Raw genomic sequence first — 19,428 nt, 5'->3', positions numbered from 1 at the left:
CTTTGTCCTTTATCCTTTATTTCTTGAAAAAGAAGAAAAAGAGAGAATATGGGAAGAATAAATTTTTGAATTGATGTATCTGTCGAATATTGCATTTTTTATAAAGTGAGCATACGAATATTGTATCTTAGAGCGTAATATTACAAGGATGCATGATTTATTAGAAAAGAGGTAAAATGGTAAACGTATTATAGAGGCTCTTGTATTAGAAGTTAAGAAGTTAAGATTGTATTTTATTTTCTACTTAAAAAATAGATAAATCAATCTTTATACATTTAGTTGTATAGACATTAATTATAATTATGATTCTAGTGTTACTAATAACTAATGGAAAAAAAATAAGTAATGAAAATACAAAGGGTAAATTACATCTCAAGTCATTAAATTATTAAAAAGTTTACGTTTTAGTCATTCAACTTTAAATTCTTATATCTAAGTTGATATGATAATTTTATAAAAAAATTTGAATTGTAGAAAAGAAGAGAATGGATAAGATTTGATTAGTGCAAAGAATATGAATAAAGAAAATCATTGAATAACGATTTTAAACTTAAATGAAAATTTTTAAATAATTTGATACTTTTTTATAATTTTTAAAAGTTGACGACGCTTCCAGTTATCTCTGTACTTTTTTTTAAAACATAAATGAAGAACAAGGAGATCTCGACCAAAAAAATATAAAACAAGAAGAAGAATGAGGAGGACGGTTATCTCTCTACTTCTTTTAGAAGTAGAATCTAAACGAAAAATGTACAAGACGAAGAAGCTATGCGCTCCTCTCTCCACCATTTTTCGCGGAGTTCTTCCAACAACACGCCGTTTGTCTCCTTACTTTTCAAATTCACGAATTCCATCTTTACCCTCTCACCTCCAATCTTCTTCTAGGGTTCCTCCACGCTACGCCCTCCATTTTCTCCCAAATTCAAACTTTTCCTTTCAAAATTTATGCTCTCAATCCGCCGCAAAGCTCGATTCTTCAACAAAAAGGTGTTGGAACTGCGTCGCCGACAAGACTGGAACGACGCCGTTCCTCTATTGTGATTCCTGCAGGAGCATTCAGCCCGTTGATTTATCCATCGATTACTTTCAGATTTTTGGGCTGTAAGTGTTCTTTCTTTTTTTTTTCCGCTAGTATAAAATTTTAATTTACTTTTTTGTTCCGTAATTGTTTTTTTTTTAATTTAACAGAGAAAAGAAGTATGAAATTGAGGTTGACGGTTTAGAAGGGAAGTACAAGGATTGGCAGAAGAAATTGCATCCTGACCTTGTTCATTCAAAATCCGAGGTTTGTTCATTCCAAATGAATAATTCGGCTTTGAGTACATTTTTTAGGATTATAATTATTTTCTGTATTTTTTAGAAAGAGAGAGGATATGCTGCTGAACAATCTGCTCGTGTTATCGATGCATATCGCACGCTTAGCAAGCCTTTGTCTAGGGCAATATACATCGTAAGTGTTGCTTTAAATCCTAATTAATGCGCAGTTATTTGGTTTCTGAAGTTCTATTAACACTCCTAATCCTGTTATTTTCATTTACATGAAGTGCTTGTTTTATATAGAAATGTAATCAAGATGTTTTAGAGTGAATAGTATTAGTGTTACTGAGAAAAGCTGTAGAATACAACCTTAGATCGAATAGCCTTATTGTTGAATCTTTATATTTTTATAAATTTAATAAGTTGGTTGATCTGAGTGCGTATGTTTCATGGCCCAACCAGTTTGAATTATGCTAAAAGGAAGTAATTTTTATTGATTTGGCTCTCTTTGGAACCCTTTTCTCTAAATTTTTTTCCCATATTTGAATTTTTTGTGAACTTGAGATTTGGCATTTTCATTAACAGTTGAGGCTTGAAGGAGTAGATGTTGATGAAGAACAGACGGTTTCTGATCCAGAGTTGCTCACTGAGGTAATTAAAGCTTCTTCGGAAATTATTTTATTCCGTCTTTCTTAGATGCTTAACTTTCCCTTGTGGTTTAGAAAACTAATGTATATTTTGGAGTTCTATATATACAGATTATGGAAATCAGGGAAGCTGTAGAAGAGGCTCCAGATTCACAAGCTCTAAATCAGATTCAATCTAAGGTATGATAAAGAGTTCTCAAGCTTCATGCATGTCTTATGGAATAGTTTAGCTGCATCAGCATTAGATAATCATGATGTTTCTCTCTAGCTATCACTTGGGTTGTTCATTTTTAAGCAAGATTGATTGCAGTTACCTAAATGGCAATTATTAATAATCTGTATGTTCTTAAACTATAATACTTTTGGACTACTAGAGGAAGAATGGGAGATAACAGCTAGTTCAAAAATCTTGAATGCTATACGATAAACTCATTGGTTCTTTAGATTTCCTGCATAGGACTTCTGCCTACAACTGTCCCAAAACATACTCAAATCTTTGGAGTTCTTTTCCAATATGAGTTTTGCTTTCTGCATATAACCAAATATTTGATCCGACCTTCGTTTTCTTCCTGTGAGGGGGAAAAAAGAGCAAAGTGTGCAAAGTTGGTGCCTGGCATAGGAATGCTGCTTAAAAGTGCAAAACCTTACCTTTTACAATTTTCGTTTGCTTAAACTCTATGCATCAAGCTTGGCGTTCAAACATTTTCTGTCCCATTCAAGTGCTACTTCATTGGAAATTTGTATACTGAAACAATTGTTAGCAAACTTGTGGATTTATTTCTTTTTTGGTCTTTTCAGATGGAGGAGAAACTGGAAGAATCATCTAACTCCTTTGTGAATGCATACCAAAGCAGGAATTTTGATGAAGCTGTGGCTTGTATCCAGAGGATGACTTACTATCAGCGTGCGAGTGAAGAAATTTTGAAGAAGCTTTGATAGAGGTAATTGATTCTTTTTCTCCCTTGTTTTTATGATTTGCTACATGCAGAGGTTATTGTCTACTCCGAAATTTATATGTTGTCTACTTAGATGGATACATTAAAGAAATCTCGGTCTGGGACAAAATGTCTCTTTCTTCAGGTTTTGGGTCTGATCTTCCATATTAAATGACTGAGTATTAAGTGATCATGAGATCCATGACTGAGCTATCCCTTTGAGCTTTGGTTATAAATCTGATATATGGTTGGAAATTTTGGCTCTTATCTTTGTAAACCACCATGTTCCAAGTTGTTTTGGTAACACTTCTAAGTCATTTCATGTTAATTTCAGGTTCATACTGCTCTAGCAATGTTATTATAGGGTCAACAACTTTAAAGATTGAGGCGATGACAACAGATGTGAGTACATTTTATTTTAGTTGTAGCCACAACTTGGTTTCAATATGCTCCACCTCTGCTTCTGTTCATGTTTGCTAGTTGATATGCATCTTTGTAATAGGAAGAAGGAAAAAAAAAATAAGGACTCAGTTGGCACACTTTGTCACTGGCTATAGGGTCTCATCATAGTTTAAGTTCAAAAGATTCAATCACTAATCCATTAGCACTCATCTTGCCTGAAGTAGATTGCTTATAGAACCATGTGCTGATAACTAGGTTCATGCCGCTCATCATAAACAAGAGTATTATCAGCATTTAGAATTAGTTTCTACACTGGAAATTTCCAACTCGTTTACACAAGGATAGCTGTCATTGGCCTGGCATTCATATGTTTTGCTTCTCACTTCTAATGGTTCAGTTTGATAATTGATTATTTATGATTGATGGATTTTTTCAGGTATGATTTGATTGAACATCTGGTTGATGACTCCTTGATGCTATGTAAGTTAAACACATATGCACACGAAGAAAATAAAATATAAAGGCCAGGTCATGGTTGATTGATTGCTATTATAGTGGATAGTTCAGAGCTGGACTAGTTGATTAGGTTCTTGGTATTTGTTTGGCCTAGCAAATATCCAAGTGCTGAGAAGTGCTTGTGACAGTAACGGATAATTTCTTGGAATATTTTAATGGCTTCATCTACTTTGCTTAGAACACTAAAAATGTTATTACTCCCTTTACAATTTTACTGAGCTCCTTAATGAATATGTTTTACAAGTTGATGCGTGCCTAATGTCTACTTTATCGTCTTAATTGTGTTTGTTTCTTTTAGTTTTTAATTAGTTGCTAGCGTATGGCTGAGTAAACGCTGTCATTTTAAGTAAAGGCATGCAATTGAACACTTTACATGCTTCAGATATATGCTTTGGGCAAACATGACTGCCACCATGGCCATTATTGCAGCATTATGAGTCTTCTAGCAACCGATGACCTTTGATGAGAAGCTCAAAATAGTGTGTCCAATGACAAATGTATATATATTTTTCTATTATTATTAAAGCCAAGAATCAGTTTTAAGCTTTCCTGATTCTTATGATTTAGTCATAGTGATACTTTTCGAAGTTAATTCAATTGGATAATACTGTTAAATCATAGATCTGGATATCTATAATTCAATAATTTTTATGCAACGCACTAATAAAAATCAACAACTAATAATTTATATGCAACAAACAAAATTGTAATTTAAGTATGTGTGTATGGAGAAGTTCAAACTTTAATAAATTAAAGTATAAAGAGATGACTTTTAATTATTGGTTGGTATTAGTATTATTATTAATGTCGTAGTAAAAATATATTTATTTTCATATTTAAGAGTTGAAGAGATGTTGTGGTTAATTTTAAGCAATAAAAATACCTAGACATACTATGTGTACATTAGTGACTTGTGGCTGTTGACTAATCGAGAAAATAATTAAAAATGTAAAAAATAATAAAATTATTACAAAATTATAATAATTAATAGTAACATATCTTATTTCATTTCCCCTCTTCTGTTTTCTCAGGAAAAGCACCCAAACGCTTAATCTTCTTATCTAAGTAAAGAATTTCTTCTTCGATCGATTACTCTTCTTCACCACTAACCGAAGCCAAGATTTGTTCTAATTCCAAGAGAGTTTTCAAGTAGCCAATCATGAAGGGTAAGGTTTTACAGTTCCAGTGGCTAAACCACTGATTGATGCCGTCGCTGCCTTTACCATCGCGTCGGATTTCGGCGTCTTCTCCGGTGAATAGCACCTCTTACGATTCCTCGAAGCTCAAAGCCGGAAAACCCTTGAGTTCCTATTTGCCACCATTTAGACCGCCGCCATCCGGCGAGCTTCCATGTTTTTTGCTTATCTGCCGCCATTTACATCGACTTTCATCAACTCGACTCAAATAACTCGTTGTCAGGGGAAATTGCTCCAAATGTGCTGCAATTTTTATTTTTGAATTTAAAGCTGACTTTGGTTTTGATGATAGTGGCATGAGAAGATGAATTAATACTAGCCAATTTCTTAGCTTTTTCCGAAAAATGGGTATCGAATTGGGAACATCAATTCCTTTAAAAGAATCGTTTCAGGTATCAAAGCCATAAGAACGATGGACTTGAATACTGGCCCAAGTCTTGTAGAGAAACGATGGACTTAGCAAAAAAAAAATTGTTTTAATTTAATTTTTTATAATTTTCAAATTTTAATATATATTTTTTTAGTTTTTAAATTTTTACTACTTTTTAAATTTTTTATAATTGTTCAATTTTTCAAAATGTTTAATATTTTTACAGTTTTTTTATTATAATTTTACGATTTTTAATAATTGTTCAATTTTTTATAATGTTTAATAAATTTTACAATTTTTTCTGCAATTTTGCTCTCTTTTTTTACAACTTCGTAACATGTTATTGCAATTTTTTTTTATTTTTTAGAATTTTTAAAAATTTTTGTAAATTTTTAAATAAAATTTACATTTTCCTTAATGATTTTTTGACTGATGAACGCCCAGTCAACGGCCACATCAGCAGTCAATAGCCACATTAGCGGTGTAAATGTGGCGTGTTCTGATTGGATGATGATTTTTTTCCCGCATTCAATGGAACAAAAGTTCAAGTATCAAAATGGGACAAAAAGAAGTTTAAATACCAATGTGAAAAAATGAGTATAGTTCATGGGCCAAAAGTGAATAAATCCAGAAAAATTCATTTACAAATTTGAAAATCGGGCCAATTGGTCAAAACAAAACCGGAGAATAGCAAGTAGCAAGTACGAAATTGTTGGGCCAATGCCTTTATCCAAAATCTCAACCATTCAGGCTCTTCAATGGTCCGGACCATATTATTTTTTGGGCCGGTCATCACCACATGCCACAGGGAGTATAACAGTATCGCTTTCCTTGCCGCAAAGGAAACGTAACAGCGAAATATATAATAGTAAGGTCTAGAAACAGCAACGCACAATAGAGAAGAAAGATAGAGAAAAAAAGAAAATGGGTTGGGTGTGGAAAGATGAACCAAATGACGCCGTCGAATCCACTGCTCGCGACGGTGATCATTGCTCTACCAGAAAGGTGATCCAATCGAAGTGCAAGACCGAAGAAGTCGAGCCCGGAAAGTTCGTTCGAAAGTGCGAGAAAACTGAAGAAGTTCTTAGAGAATGCTTTGGAAGGTAAAACCAATCCCAGCGTTTAACTTATCCTTTTTCTATTTGATTGTTATTGCAATTTTTTTAATGTAAAATTCTCAATCTGTTGTAATCATCAGAAAATAACCCTAATTTTACGTTAATTAATTGAATTACGTGAACTTGATATGCACAATTATTGTAATTATATGAGGTTACGTTTGAGATCTTGGATTTTAAAAACTAGCGAAGTAGTGCGATAAATATTCCAAATATTTGTGTTCTATTTCATTGTAAATTTGTTGGCCTAGAGAAAGATGATGATTTGCTTATAGGTTATGATTATAGCATTTGCTATCATTCCAGCTTTTTTATCCACGGAAGAGGAAGAAACAGGGCAGTGATAGAAAACAATGAAAAGTTAAGTATATAAGACATGTCTAGAAGGAATTATAATGATGGGTTGATTACCATATTATGTTAAGTTGATGGTACATTTTTATGTCAAGCAGCTATTCCTAGTTCAATATGAAATTGAAAATTACTTTGATTAAGAAGTTCAAGCTGTTTTTATTCTTAACTGGTTTCTATGGTCATGTTTGTTGTTCCAACTTTGGAGTTAAGACTCTGTAAATTCTAGTTAACTTTTGTCTAACAATTGCTTTACATATACCTAAGAGATCATCTATCAGAGAATGACCTCTCAACCAGTTTTTTCATCTGTTGAAGAGATGGAGGAAAAAGAAGAGGGGGGAGCAGCATGGAAATTTTAACTGTGTTTAGTTAATTGACACCTTTAATGCATGTGTACCCATTCATCTCCACCTAATTAATGATGCTTCGAAGTAGATGAAATGCAAATATCTGGTTTCTTGTTTGGTTTATTTAACTTATTTTGTGATGACAGTAGATGCTATTAGTTCGTGTCCACTACATTCTTTCTTTGCAAAACTTAATTGTTCTTTGTGGAGACTGCTGCAAAACTTCAGTGGAAATGGCTAATATCATTTTCTTTTTCTGTAGTAACGGTTAATATCCCTTTTAACTACTCCATCCTGTCGTTTATGTTATACAGGAACTTAGAATATTCACTGCAACTCTTCCATTTCCGTTTTGGATTGATCACCGAATGTGATTTCTTACTACATTTTTGTGTATTTCTGTATTAGGCCGGTCGAAGTGCTGCAATCAACCAAAGAGTATACTGAAGACGATGTCACAGAACAAATGCTAAAAGGGAGTTTCTCATCTGGATCACACGTAGAAGGTTCGTTTGATTTTCCCGGGCTACGTAGTGACATGGAGGCAATTGAACGCCAGTTCTTTGGTGGGATAAACCGTTTCTTTGATGCTGCTGAGGAGATGAAAAATAATTTCTTCAACATATTTGGAGATGCTTATGGCAGAGGATCTTCATCAGCACCATCTATAAGGCGAGGAATACCCATTGAAGATCACAAACAGAAGGAAGATTCTCCTAAACCAACTGAATCTGGGCATATTGATTTGTCGGGTTTAGCTAAAGATATTTGAAGTGGTTTCATATTTGTTGTCTTCAAAATTTCTTCATTAGAAGTAGCATAAAGAAGTGGATTTTGATGTTTTCTTATGTAGATATGGATTGGTTACAGAGGGAGTTAGCTCTGTATGCATTTGCCTCATTCCTCTTATAAATATGCATACTTTTGAGCTTTATCATCAATGGATTTAACCAACTCTGTATTTTCCCTCCACCTAAGCTGCTGGTAAGTGGTAATTTCATTCAGGCAAAATTAGATCTGTTCATGGCTGGACAGGCCAGTCTAAATAGTGAGAAGATTTAGATAAAAATATAGGCTCGAAAAATAAGTTTAGGCAAAAAAATAATATCCGTTTAAAAAATGGGCCAAGCCTTGGGTAAGACATTTTCTGTTTTGAGTTTAGCTCGGCTCGAATTCACAAAAGGACAAAAAAATATCTGTTATTTTTTTGTTGTTTCAATGCTATTTTCTTCTTGTTTTAATGTTATTCTCAATTTATTAGGAAATATTTATTTAAATATTTTTTTGTATATTTGATGTGTTATATATATTTAAAAATTATATAAAAATTTAATACGGACGAATTGAGTTCGAATTTTAACATTTTTATTTAAGTTGGACTTGGGTAAAATGTTAAGCCTATTTTTTGAGTTGGCCCAGGTTAGCCCAAAGATTTTGGTTGAACTTGGCCTGGCCCGGCCAATGAAGACTTGTAGGCAAAACCATTAGTTGATTAAACCCATATACAATTTCGAAAGAGAAAAAACCAACTCTGCATTTTTCTCTTCATCTAAGATGGTACATTTGTCGGGGCCTTGTTGTGAAAATCAGCTGTTTAGTAGCTTATATGCAATATTAACCCACATCAACTTATATGCAGGTAATAAATTAGTAAAAATCTTATCAACTAATTTTTCAATTCTAGTAAAGGAATAACTTATAATATGCATTTTAGTTGATTTTAATTATAAAATTAGATGTAAATTGTAAAACTAATTTAATATTAAAAAAGTTTTAAAAGGCCTTACAATATAGATTGGCCACAAGTAAAATTTTTTTTTATCTGATCTAATTGCATATGTAAACTTTTTATACGAAAAAAATATTATATTAAAAATCAATAGTATTACATAAAATTATTTTATATTATATTATAGAAGAAAATTTTAAGTTACATGCATGAAAAAAATAAAATGCAAAATTTGTCTTTAACGTTACAAACTTACAATGGTTTAACTTTTTTAACGCAATGAAAAACATTAATACACCAATTAATGTAATTATATCCGTTTAATTGAATGAAAAGGTAAGAAAGATACTAAATTGTTGGGTTGAATTTGAATTATGCAATGAACACAAACGAAAATCGAGAAAATTGGATATAAATATTTACGTGAAAAACCCTTTTTGAAGAGGATAAATAACCACGAGCAAATAAAACTTCACTAAAACGACAAAAAACTGAAAAGGGGAGTACAAAACAAATAAACCTTAAACCCGAAATACAAAGATTCCCTGAAATTCTCACAAACTCAATTTTGTTGTTATTCTCAACCATCTAGGGTTGCTAAAAGGCCTATTTGTAGGCTGAATTTTGTGTACAAATATTACGAAAATATCCCTAGAATAATCAAAGCTAGAATGAGAAAATATAATATAGTTTAACTAGGAGAAAAAACTCGGTTGAGTGGGGAACACGTTGTCACGTCATGACGTCGTGACGTCGTAATCGCGTCGTCAGGGCAATGACTCTTCTTCGTCACGATGTCAACTCTATTTCGTCTGAAATACGAGGCACACTTCACAAATCTCTTCATTGACTCATATTTTCGAAATATTTTTTTTCTCGAGCCCCACCAAGGGCCTAACTCTATCTTTGTCGAATGCTTATAAAGTCCAAATAATGCCTGAACTTAGAAATTGGAAGACTCTTCGTCATCATGTCTGCTGGATTATTCTCTACGCCAATTTTGAGAATCTGAACATCTCCTTGCGTGATCACCTCTCGAATAAAGTGGTACCGAATATCTATATGCTTTGTTCTTTTCTGATGCATCGATCTTTCGTAAGATGTATGACACTTTGACTATTGCAGTATACGATAGTTTTATCGTTTTTATCAACTAGCCCCTTCAAATAGACCTTTCAACCAAATGATTCTTTCATAGCTTCTGTGATTGCCATGTACTCAGCTTCGGTAATTGATAAAGCCATAGGGGCTTGAAGGGTGGCTTTCCAACTAATAGTGCAATTTTCGAAGTTGAATAGATAACCTATAAGAGATTTTCTTTTGTCTAGGTCTCCGACATAATTTGAATCTACATAGCTGACTAGACCTTCTTAACATTTTTCGAATTCCAAACAAGTATTAGAAGTCCCTCTTAAATATATTAGAATCCACTTAACATCTTGCTAGTGTAATTTGTTAGATTTGTCCATATATCTACTTACTACACTAAAAACATGTGAAATATCAGGATGAGTACAAACCATTGCATACATTAGGCTTTTGATTGTACTAGAATAAGGAATCGAGGACATGTACCTTTCTTTGTCTTCAATTTATGGTGAATCTAAAGTTAAAAGTTTGAAATGGGCAGCTAAAAGAATACTAATTGATTTACAATCTTGCATTCCAAACAGCTCGAGAATCCTTTCAATGTATTTTTGTTGTAACAAAAATAGCTTTACGGAGTGTTAATCTCTCGAAATTTCCATCCCTAAAATCTTATTGGTTGCTCTAAGATCCTTAGCCGTTCAATTTTGGATGGATCCTTAGCCGCAATTAACATATCATCAACATAAAATAGCAAAGAAATAAATGAACCATCATCTAAACGTTGTAAATAACACAACTATCATACTTATTTCGAACGAAACCAATACCTAACATGAAAGAATTGAACTTCTTGTACCACAGTCGTGGAGACTGCTTCAGGCAGTATAATGATTTCTAAATAAGATACACACGATCTTCCTTACCTTCAAGCCTGAAACTTTCAAGTTGCTGCATGTAAATGTCGTCGTCTAAATCCCCGTGAAGGAATGAAGTTTTCACATCTAATTGCTCTAACTCGAGATTGTTTGATTCAACAAGATCTAACAATATTCGAATGGACGTATGCTTCACAATCAGAGAAAAATATCATGAAAATCAAGTCCCTCCAATTGACTGTAGCCCTTTGCGACCAACCCTGCCTTATATCTTGTGTCACCTTAACCCTAACCTTCAATCTTTTTGAACATCCACTTGTAACCAACTATTTTCTTCCTGGTGAGTGGTTTAACAAGTTGTTGTGTCTTATTCTCATTAAGAGACTCCATTTCTTTTTCCATGGCAACAAGCCACTTGCTAAAATCAGAAGCTCGAAATACCTCTAAATAATTCGAAAGGTTAGCTAAATCGATGCTCTTTGCAACACTTAGAGCATATGCCACGAGATTTCCTTCACAATATTTTTGCGGTGGTTTGATCTTTCTCATTTTTCTATCTAGGACTAGCTTATATTTTTGAAAGGTCTTTGATTGGGATGAGGAAGCCTCAGAAACCTTCTGTTATATCGAGGAAACGTAGGTTTCTTAATTTCTGCCTGACGGCACGACGTGGTGATTCTCCTTGTCGGGACATCACCCCTTTTCGTTATGTCATTGCAACGTTATGCTCCATCATGTTATGACGTCACCACTTATTTTTGTTTTTGGCTCTACCTTACTTGAAACACTCGACCTTTCGATGTTGTTTTGACCCGGTGACCCCATTTTAGACAAAATCATCATTGTTTCATCAAATGTTAGAATATATCTGCTACCTCATTTGGAGACGACTGGAGCCGAACCTTATAAATCAGAATGAATGTAATCTAGGGTCCCTTTTATTCCTGTACACTACTGAATCGAAACTAACTCGGTCTGCTTCCTATAAATGCAATGTTCGTAGAAATTTAACTTTTCAACTCCAGTGCCTCTAAAAAGACCTCTTTTTCTCAAAATGGTCATACATTTTTCACTCATATGACCAAGTCACATGTGCCACAGCTAGGTTGATTTAGAATCTAAAATGAGCGAATTTTATCACGTCACCGCGACGTCAAGGAAGTCCTCATCAGGACGTGGTGACGATTTTATCCTTTCTTTCATAATTGCAACCGAACTAGACATTGTTGCACCTTGTAGAATGTATAAGCTACCAACTTTCTGCTCTCTCATCAACACTAGAGCTCCACGACATACTTTTAGTCTATTTTACTCAATGACGATTTTGCACTCATTCGAATCTAGAATACCCAAAAAGACGATATTCTTATTTAAATCGGGCATATGCCTGACATCTAATAATGTTCCAACTATCTCGTCATGCATCCTAATCTGAATGGTACTAATGTCGGTTATCTTGCAGGGTAAGTTATTTTCCATAAGCACAACTCTATGTTCAATTGAGTTGTATGTGGAAAACTAGTCCCTGTTGGGACACATATAATAGGAACACCCCGAATCTAAAATCCACAATAATGTAAACTTAGACCTTTCTGTCGTTGACACCAGAAAAAAATTATCACCTTTGTCATTGGCTACACTAGCATCGTCTACATTAGCTTTTTGCTTGCCTCTCTCGTCATTTTCGGCTGCCCTCTTAATTTTATTCCAAAGTTTATAACATTTTGTTTTGATGTGGTCCTTCTTTTTTGCAATAGCCATATTTTTTGTCGCGATTCCTTGACTTAGATCTTGCCATTGATCTTTTCTAAATCGAATCCTTAGATTGTTATCTTCCTCTAGCAACCAAAACCGAGGCTTCCCCATATGACTTGTTCTTTGAGCCTAACTCATTGCTGAGTTTATCCTTACTTAAAAGATTTCCCTCCACGTCTTTAAATGAGAGTCTCTCTCTACTGTAAATCAAGGTTTCCCTGAAAGTTTTGTATAAATAGGACAAATAACAAAGTAATAACATAACATGATCTTTGTCGCCTATGTTGGCTTTAACATTTTCAGGTCATTTAGGTAAGTTACAAATTCATTGATGTGAGCCCTAATAGACTCACCTTCTGTCATGCGGAACGTATATAATCGTTGTTTCAATACAAAGCGATTTGTGAGGGACTTTTTCATATACAGGGCTTCCAATTTTTTCCATAGGGTTGTTGACGTCTTCTCCGAAAGTACTGTAACAACTCATTTTCAGTGAAATCAGAACAATGGTATCGGGACCACAAATCTGAGTTAGAAAAAAATTTTATTTTAATAATATTACATGGTCTGCATTATGATAGGGAAGATGTATGAAAATTTTGATAAGAGAATTTTACCGATTTTATATTTAATTAGGAGGAAATGACCAAATTGCATAAAATACAAAAGTTCAATTCTAGTAGCTATATGTAGTAAATAACTATAGAATTCAAAATTTGAGGTCCTTATATGGCAATTAGACCATTAAATGTAGTTAGTAAAATTACTTGTATTTGTTCTATAAACTCTAGTAATGTTTTATAACTCTGTTCCAAAGACGGAAATGGGTTAGGGATGTTACAAGTACCTCCTACAATACATTATTAGTAAGGCACCCTGATACCAATTTCTTGGGTCAAACCCGAATTATGCAACGAACACGAATGAAAATCGAGAAAATTGGACACAAATATTTACGTGGAAAAACTCCTCTAAAGAGGATAAAAAATCACGAGTAAAGAAAACTTCACTTAAATGACAAAAACCCGAAAATGGGAGTATAAGATGAAGAAACAAATAAAACCCTGAACCAGAAATACAAAGATTCCCCGAAATTCCCATATACTCTTAATTTTGTTGTTGTTATTCTCAACTATCTAGGGTTGCTAAGAGGCCTATTTATAGACTAAATTTCGTATAGAAATATTACTAAAACATCCCTGGAATAATCAGAGTTAGATTGAGAAAATATAACGGAGTTTAACTAGGAGAAGAAACCCGATTGAGTGGGGAACACGTCATCACTTCGTGACGTCACTATCAGTTCATCGAGACGTCCATCTTCACATTATCGCGACAAGGCGTTACTTCTTGTCGGGACATCGTAATCGTATTGTCGGTATGACGACTCATCCTCGTCACGACGTCAACTCTGTTTCGTTTGAAATGCGAGGCACACTTCACAAAAATTAATAAAATTAATGAGATTTTAACTACAATTGTTGCCAAATTTAGCATACAAAATTACTTTTATAAAACGAAATCAAATTTTAAATAAACTTTAAAGGGGGCAAAAGAAATTAAAAACTAAAACAACTTTGGGGCAAACTATAATTTACTGTATTTTTATATATTTATATTAAGGACATAAATTAAATTTAAAAAAAAATTAAAAGATCTAAAATATAATTTTAAAAATTCGAAGGGTCTGCATCCCTTAATTCTCTTTTTAAGTACGAAGACAAACTAGATAGAGAGATTAAGTTTTCAATTTTTTAAAGTAGACAAATGCAATTAAATTGTCAAGTTATTGTCCTTGTCTTTGTTATTTAGGCCTTGCATGTTAGTGTGATTAGATTTAATGTATAAATTAATTTAATAACTCAAAATAGATGATTGAGTCTTAATTCAGTTAGCATCGACATTATTGTCAGTATAAGAAGATATGGGTTCGAGTGCGCTGAAGCGTATTATCCTCTTATTTAAGTGTCAGGGATGGGCTATAAATAATTCTAAATATTTTAAATCATAATGCTACACTCATACAAAAGGAAATAAATAAATAAAAATCTCAAAATATTAAAATTTAATGATGTGGAGTGTAATATGATCATGTCTTTGTCAAATTAAAATGTTGTATTTATGCAAGGTTAGTGTGATGTCACTTTCGATTAATTAACATAATAATGAAACACGCAAATTATTATGAGCTTTTAATTGAAATAAAGGATTGGACAACCATTATGTATGTCTTGATTCCTTCTCAAAATAAAACACTGCTAATAATCTCCTCATAATTAGGGATTATAAATGATTCGGTTGATTTTAAGTAGCCTATCACCATCCATTAATTTGGATCATTGGTTAGGGTTTTCTTTTTTCTTCTTTATTGGGATCCAGTTTCTCTGGAATTATGGAAATCACCAAATGTATAAATGGGATTTTGCTTTAAGTATGAGAAAATAATATACTAAGAAAATATCTCTTTGCAAAAGAAAGGTAATTTTTTTCTTAAAAAAATAAATATTTAAAAGATACATCGCGTTACAAAATAATCAGATGAAAAAATAAGCTAAAAAAGAAAATACAGATAACAAAAAGGTAAAAGTTAATGAGGTCATAGCTCAATGTCCAGCTTGAGGTCTTAGATTCAAGTCACATTTTATGTAAATATGTGAATTAGTTTGAACTGAGTTGTTAATTCAATTTAGTACTTATAATGGTTGATTTTATTGGCACTATTGTGACTTTAAAAATAAGTATCCTATAAGTTATACCAAATAAATGAAGACATAATTGCATATAGAGAATGTTAGACTTTGTGCCCTAAGTGTTGTAATTTCATTATATTCTATGTAAATTACTTTGAACATTTAAAGTGATTATTCACCAGAATATATGCATGCTATTTAATAATCTCTATGCTAGTATGTTCCCAGTAGCTTGCATGTAAAGCAAATGGTATAAACAAACCAATTCACTGATTATCTATGTTTAACTGTGAGAAAGTGTTATAACAAAAGAGTTTGTATGCGAAAGACAACTTTCCATGGTTGGTAATCTAAACATTCCTGTAGTTTATGGAATTACAATGAGCAAAAAACTCATATAAGAGCTATTATATTGTCTAAAGCCCCCACGGGAGATAGTTGTTCCTTGTTATCCAAGTAGGGGAAACTTCTAAGTAGAGACATAAATTCATTAGCCTAGATTGATAATATATTGGACTAGACCCAAATTGAATGATCTTGAATCCATTTGTTGATCAATTCACTTGTGATGTTTATTGTGTGTCTAACCTTTATCTTAATTACGTATGTGATTACGTATATATAACTTGTATATTTTTATGTATTATGAACCAAAACATCCTCAAAATAGTAAGTATGTTTGCACGTTGAATATGCAACTTATGCATGGTGTAGATTTATTTATAGATATGAAATCATAACTCTTATCAAGAGCCAATGATATCCTCTTAAAAGCATTATATGGTTAATGTAAATGGAACTTGGCTAAGGGTTTTGTCATAATGTCTTAAATCATTTAGTGGGTGAATGATCATTTACTTCATAGTATATATAAGTGAACTTTAAGAAGAAGAAGAAAAACAAGCAAAGTTGGTAAATGAATAAATTCTAAAGGGATCATAAGTGTCTTAGGAGGGTTACACACATATGACAAGATCAAATTGACAAAGTGTTGAATATAATTAGGAGTTCAGTCTTAGATCTTTAATGTACAACATCTAGGCTACTAACATTTTAATTAATGGATGTAAAGTTGGAACTCAATTACATAAATTGTAATCCAATTTATACATGTTAATTTGATCACTCCACTCGCTTAATATAACTACTGACAAATTATGTTTAACACAAAAACTTGCATTGAATCGTAAACTATTGAAAATTAAAAATTTAGTTCAAATGGTAAAATTGAGATGTTAAATGTGTATTTTTTTTAGTTTTTATAACAAAATATAAAAAGACAAAAACATTCTCATTGTAATATTTATTATTTATAAAAAATATTTTTTTAATAATTTTCTAACTCAATTGATAGAATTAGTATCCAATTAACGGATGAAATCAATTATATACTTGAATAATATGTGTTTAGATTTATTTATCAAAATAATAAGAAACGAATCATTTTTTTCATAAATTTAATATCATTTTAATGTAATTTTGGCCTCAAATTATGGTGGGGATTAGAGATCTGGAAATGACATGTCAGACATCGATTTGACAAGATAAAATTTTTTTGTTATTTCGAAATTTAAAGATGTTCAAAAAAAATATGTTATTATTCAAAAAATAATATTTTAATAAATAATTGAAGGTCATGTTATTTTAATAAATAATAAAATAGTAAAAAAGCGTTTGTTAAAGAAAAAGCGAGAAGCCGTTGATTTTGTTTATTTTCTTGTCTTACGATTAAATAAATAGACATTATCGAAAAATTGCATTGGATTCTCAAAAAGATGATAAAAACAAAATTTTAAGTAAATCCAGAGACACGGACAAAACCCTTCACATGCAAATTGCAAACACACATATAGCGCGTGGGATACACGCGTTATAAACCAACACTTGAAGGCCGACTCCCCCTCTTTCGGCCCCGACTGCAACTCACCACCTGCAAAATCCTACACATTAAAATATATATAGAGAGAGAGATTTAAAAAAATTAAAATTGAGTTTTGGGTTGAAATGCACATGTTAAAATTTTATTTTAGCTTTTAATTTTTAATTCAATTATATTTATTACTAATTTGATTATGTTTGTAAATTTTTAAAACAAAAAAAAAAATCAAAAATGAAAACTTTATTAATGGGAGAGGCTATGATTGAGATTTGGGAGCGACCACCAGCATTTAATCCTACGGCTAAGATTAATCCTTTACCTTAAAAAAACAGATTTAAAGAAGCTGTCCGTCTCTCCAAACAAACAAACAAATCTTCATCTTACCATGCACGTTCTGTGACAGCTGTTACCTTAGGTGCATCTGTTCCTCGGTCTTGCCACGTCATCTTTCAGATTATTGTGGGTCATACCCCGGCTCTTTTACTTTTAGTTGCACACCTCTCCCACCATTCCTCCATTTCAACTTACATCGTGAAGTTGAAGGGGGGAGGGGTGTTCTGTAATTGTTTTGGGAACTTTCCATGTTGTTCAACGGTGCATTGTGTTTATTTATTTATTTTCAATTATTGGGTTGGTAGTGAAATGACATTTTTGGGCCTTAAATCCAATTTAAGCAATGAATTTTTGTTTCTATTTGGACTAAAATGCCTTTGCTTAAGGCAGTAATTAAGGACAAATTTAGGTGTTAAAATGATATCAATACCCACTTAATTAATAAAGATTAAGATAGGATTCTAACATTTCAAGTTGTGGTTGGTGAGTTAGGTCATTTGGCTTAGATCTTGCTCAACCCATCACCTTCATTTTTCAACATTCTTTCAATTTAATTTTATTTCAAAATTCTCTACATTTTCATTTTTCTTTCTCTATGTATCTTCTTAGTCCTTATACCTCTTACAAAACTTATGATTTAGTCCTTATAATTTAAAAATTACAAATCCTATTCTAATCATAAATACAAATAGTGTTTTCTGTCAAATTTTGTTAATTTGGATATTTATTTTTTGTAATAATATATTAAGTACAGTTTTATCAACATGTTAAGTTAATCGAGATTGAATTGGGGGGAGGTTAAATCGAAAGAGTAAGACGAATTCAATTTTAACTTTTTATATATAAAGATTAGATCCCAAATTTTGTCAAAATACAAAGACTTAACAATATATTTTAACTTTTTTTTATAAAATAAAAAATATTGAGTTTTTTATCCACTTGAATGTCAACGCTCTTTACTTAGATAAAAGCTTAAACTCATTTTTTGGGGTCTGAACTTTTTTTGTCCAAGTTAGTCCTTGAACATTGCATTTGTTTTCGTATTGAGGTTTGAACTCTTTATGTCCAAGTTAGTCTTTAAACTTAACAATTATTACCACAGTGGAGCCTAAACTTTTTTTATCCAAGTTAGTCCTCGGTATTTCTTTGAAAACCCTAAAGTTCAAGCTCCGATGTGGAAATAATTGCCGAGTTCCACGACTAACTTGGACAAAAAAAAATTCAAGCCCCAATACGAGAACAATTGTCTAGTTCAGGTCCCAATATGGGAGAAATTGTAAAGTTTAAGGACTAACTTGAACAAAAAAAAATTTTAGACCCCAACAAGGGCGAACACAAAGAGGGGCAGGACCCTCAAAAATAGAAAATTAGATTTTATCCCCTTAAAATCATTAAATTATAAATTTATATATGGTAAAATTACACTTTGACTTTCAAAATGAAAAAAAAAATTGATTAGTCCTTTCAAAAAAATATGAAAGTATAAACTAATACATGATAAAATTATATTTTGATCTCTCAAAATTTTATAATTCAGTCTCGGTCACTCCTAAATATTTTTCTAAATTCCCCTTAAACCACGATATAAGAGTTATTGTCAAATTCAAACACCAAATAGTGATTTAATACTCGAATAATCATAGAATGGGGGCAAAAAAAATTGTCCAAAACTAAAGACCGGACATTCATTGATTAGCACCATGCAACATTGGCATTAACACATGTTAGATTGTTGCCTGAAACTTCCCACATCTCCAACACCCTTTTCTCACAATAAAACTTGACTTGTCATTTTCTAACCCAATACTTCCAATCTGATTTCAGACCTTCATTTATGGAGCTCCTTTTTTGACCACTTCTATTTACATTTAATATATTCCAGAATTTGTGTCCTTCATTCTGACGATGAATAATAATTATATTATGGAAGTATGAT

The 19,428-nt window shown here is 32.2% G+C and overlaps 2 protein-coding genes across 4 annotated transcripts; both read left to right on the top strand.

The window, feature by feature from the left end:
* Window positions 1–575: 575 nt before the first annotated feature.
* LOC107928130 (iron-sulfur cluster co-chaperone protein HscB homolog) lies at window positions 576–5,239 on the top strand. Of its 3 annotated transcripts, none has more exons than XM_016859317.2 (9): window positions 620–1,101; window positions 1,189–1,285; window positions 1,361–1,450; window positions 1,843–1,908; window positions 2,016–2,084; window positions 2,703–2,845; window positions 3,174–3,241; window positions 3,678–3,721; window positions 4,789–5,239. In XM_016859317.2, exons 1-6 carry the CDS (start codon window positions 695–697, stop codon window positions 2,838–2,840), a joined length of 867 nt encoding a protein of 288 aa, XP_016714806.1. In that variant the 5' UTR covers window positions 620–694; the 3' UTR covers window positions 2,841–2,845; window positions 3,174–3,241; window positions 3,678–3,721; window positions 4,789–5,239. The 3 variants fall into 3 exon arrangements, with proteins under 3 accessions (XP_016714805.1, XP_016714806.1, XP_016714807.1); XM_016859318.2 differs by lacking the exon at window positions 4,789–5,239 and adding an exon at window positions 4,140–4,704; XM_016859316.2 differs by lacking the exon at window positions 4,789–5,239 and having other exon boundaries at window positions 576–1,101; window positions 3,678–4,000.
* A 922-nt stretch (window positions 5,240–6,161) lies between these two features.
* Window positions 6,162–8,076, top strand: LOC107928129 (fra a 1-associated protein). The gene is made up of 2 exons (XM_016859315.2): window positions 6,162–6,426; window positions 7,551–8,076. Exons 1-2 carry the CDS (start codon window positions 6,248–6,250, stop codon window positions 7,912–7,914), a joined length of 543 nt encoding a protein of 180 aa, XP_016714804.2. The 5' UTR covers window positions 6,162–6,247; the 3' UTR covers window positions 7,915–8,076.
* Window positions 8,077–19,428: the final 11,352 nt, after the last annotated feature.

Source organism: Gossypium hirsutum, chromosome D01 (genome assembly GCF_007990345.1).
Source record: "Gossypium hirsutum isolate 1008001.06 chromosome D01, Gossypium_hirsutum_v2.1, whole genome shotgun sequence".
Lineage (NCBI taxonomy): Eukaryota > Viridiplantae > Streptophyta > Magnoliopsida > Malvales > Malvaceae > Gossypium > Gossypium hirsutum.
This window is presented reverse-complemented; position numbering and strand designations above follow the sequence as displayed.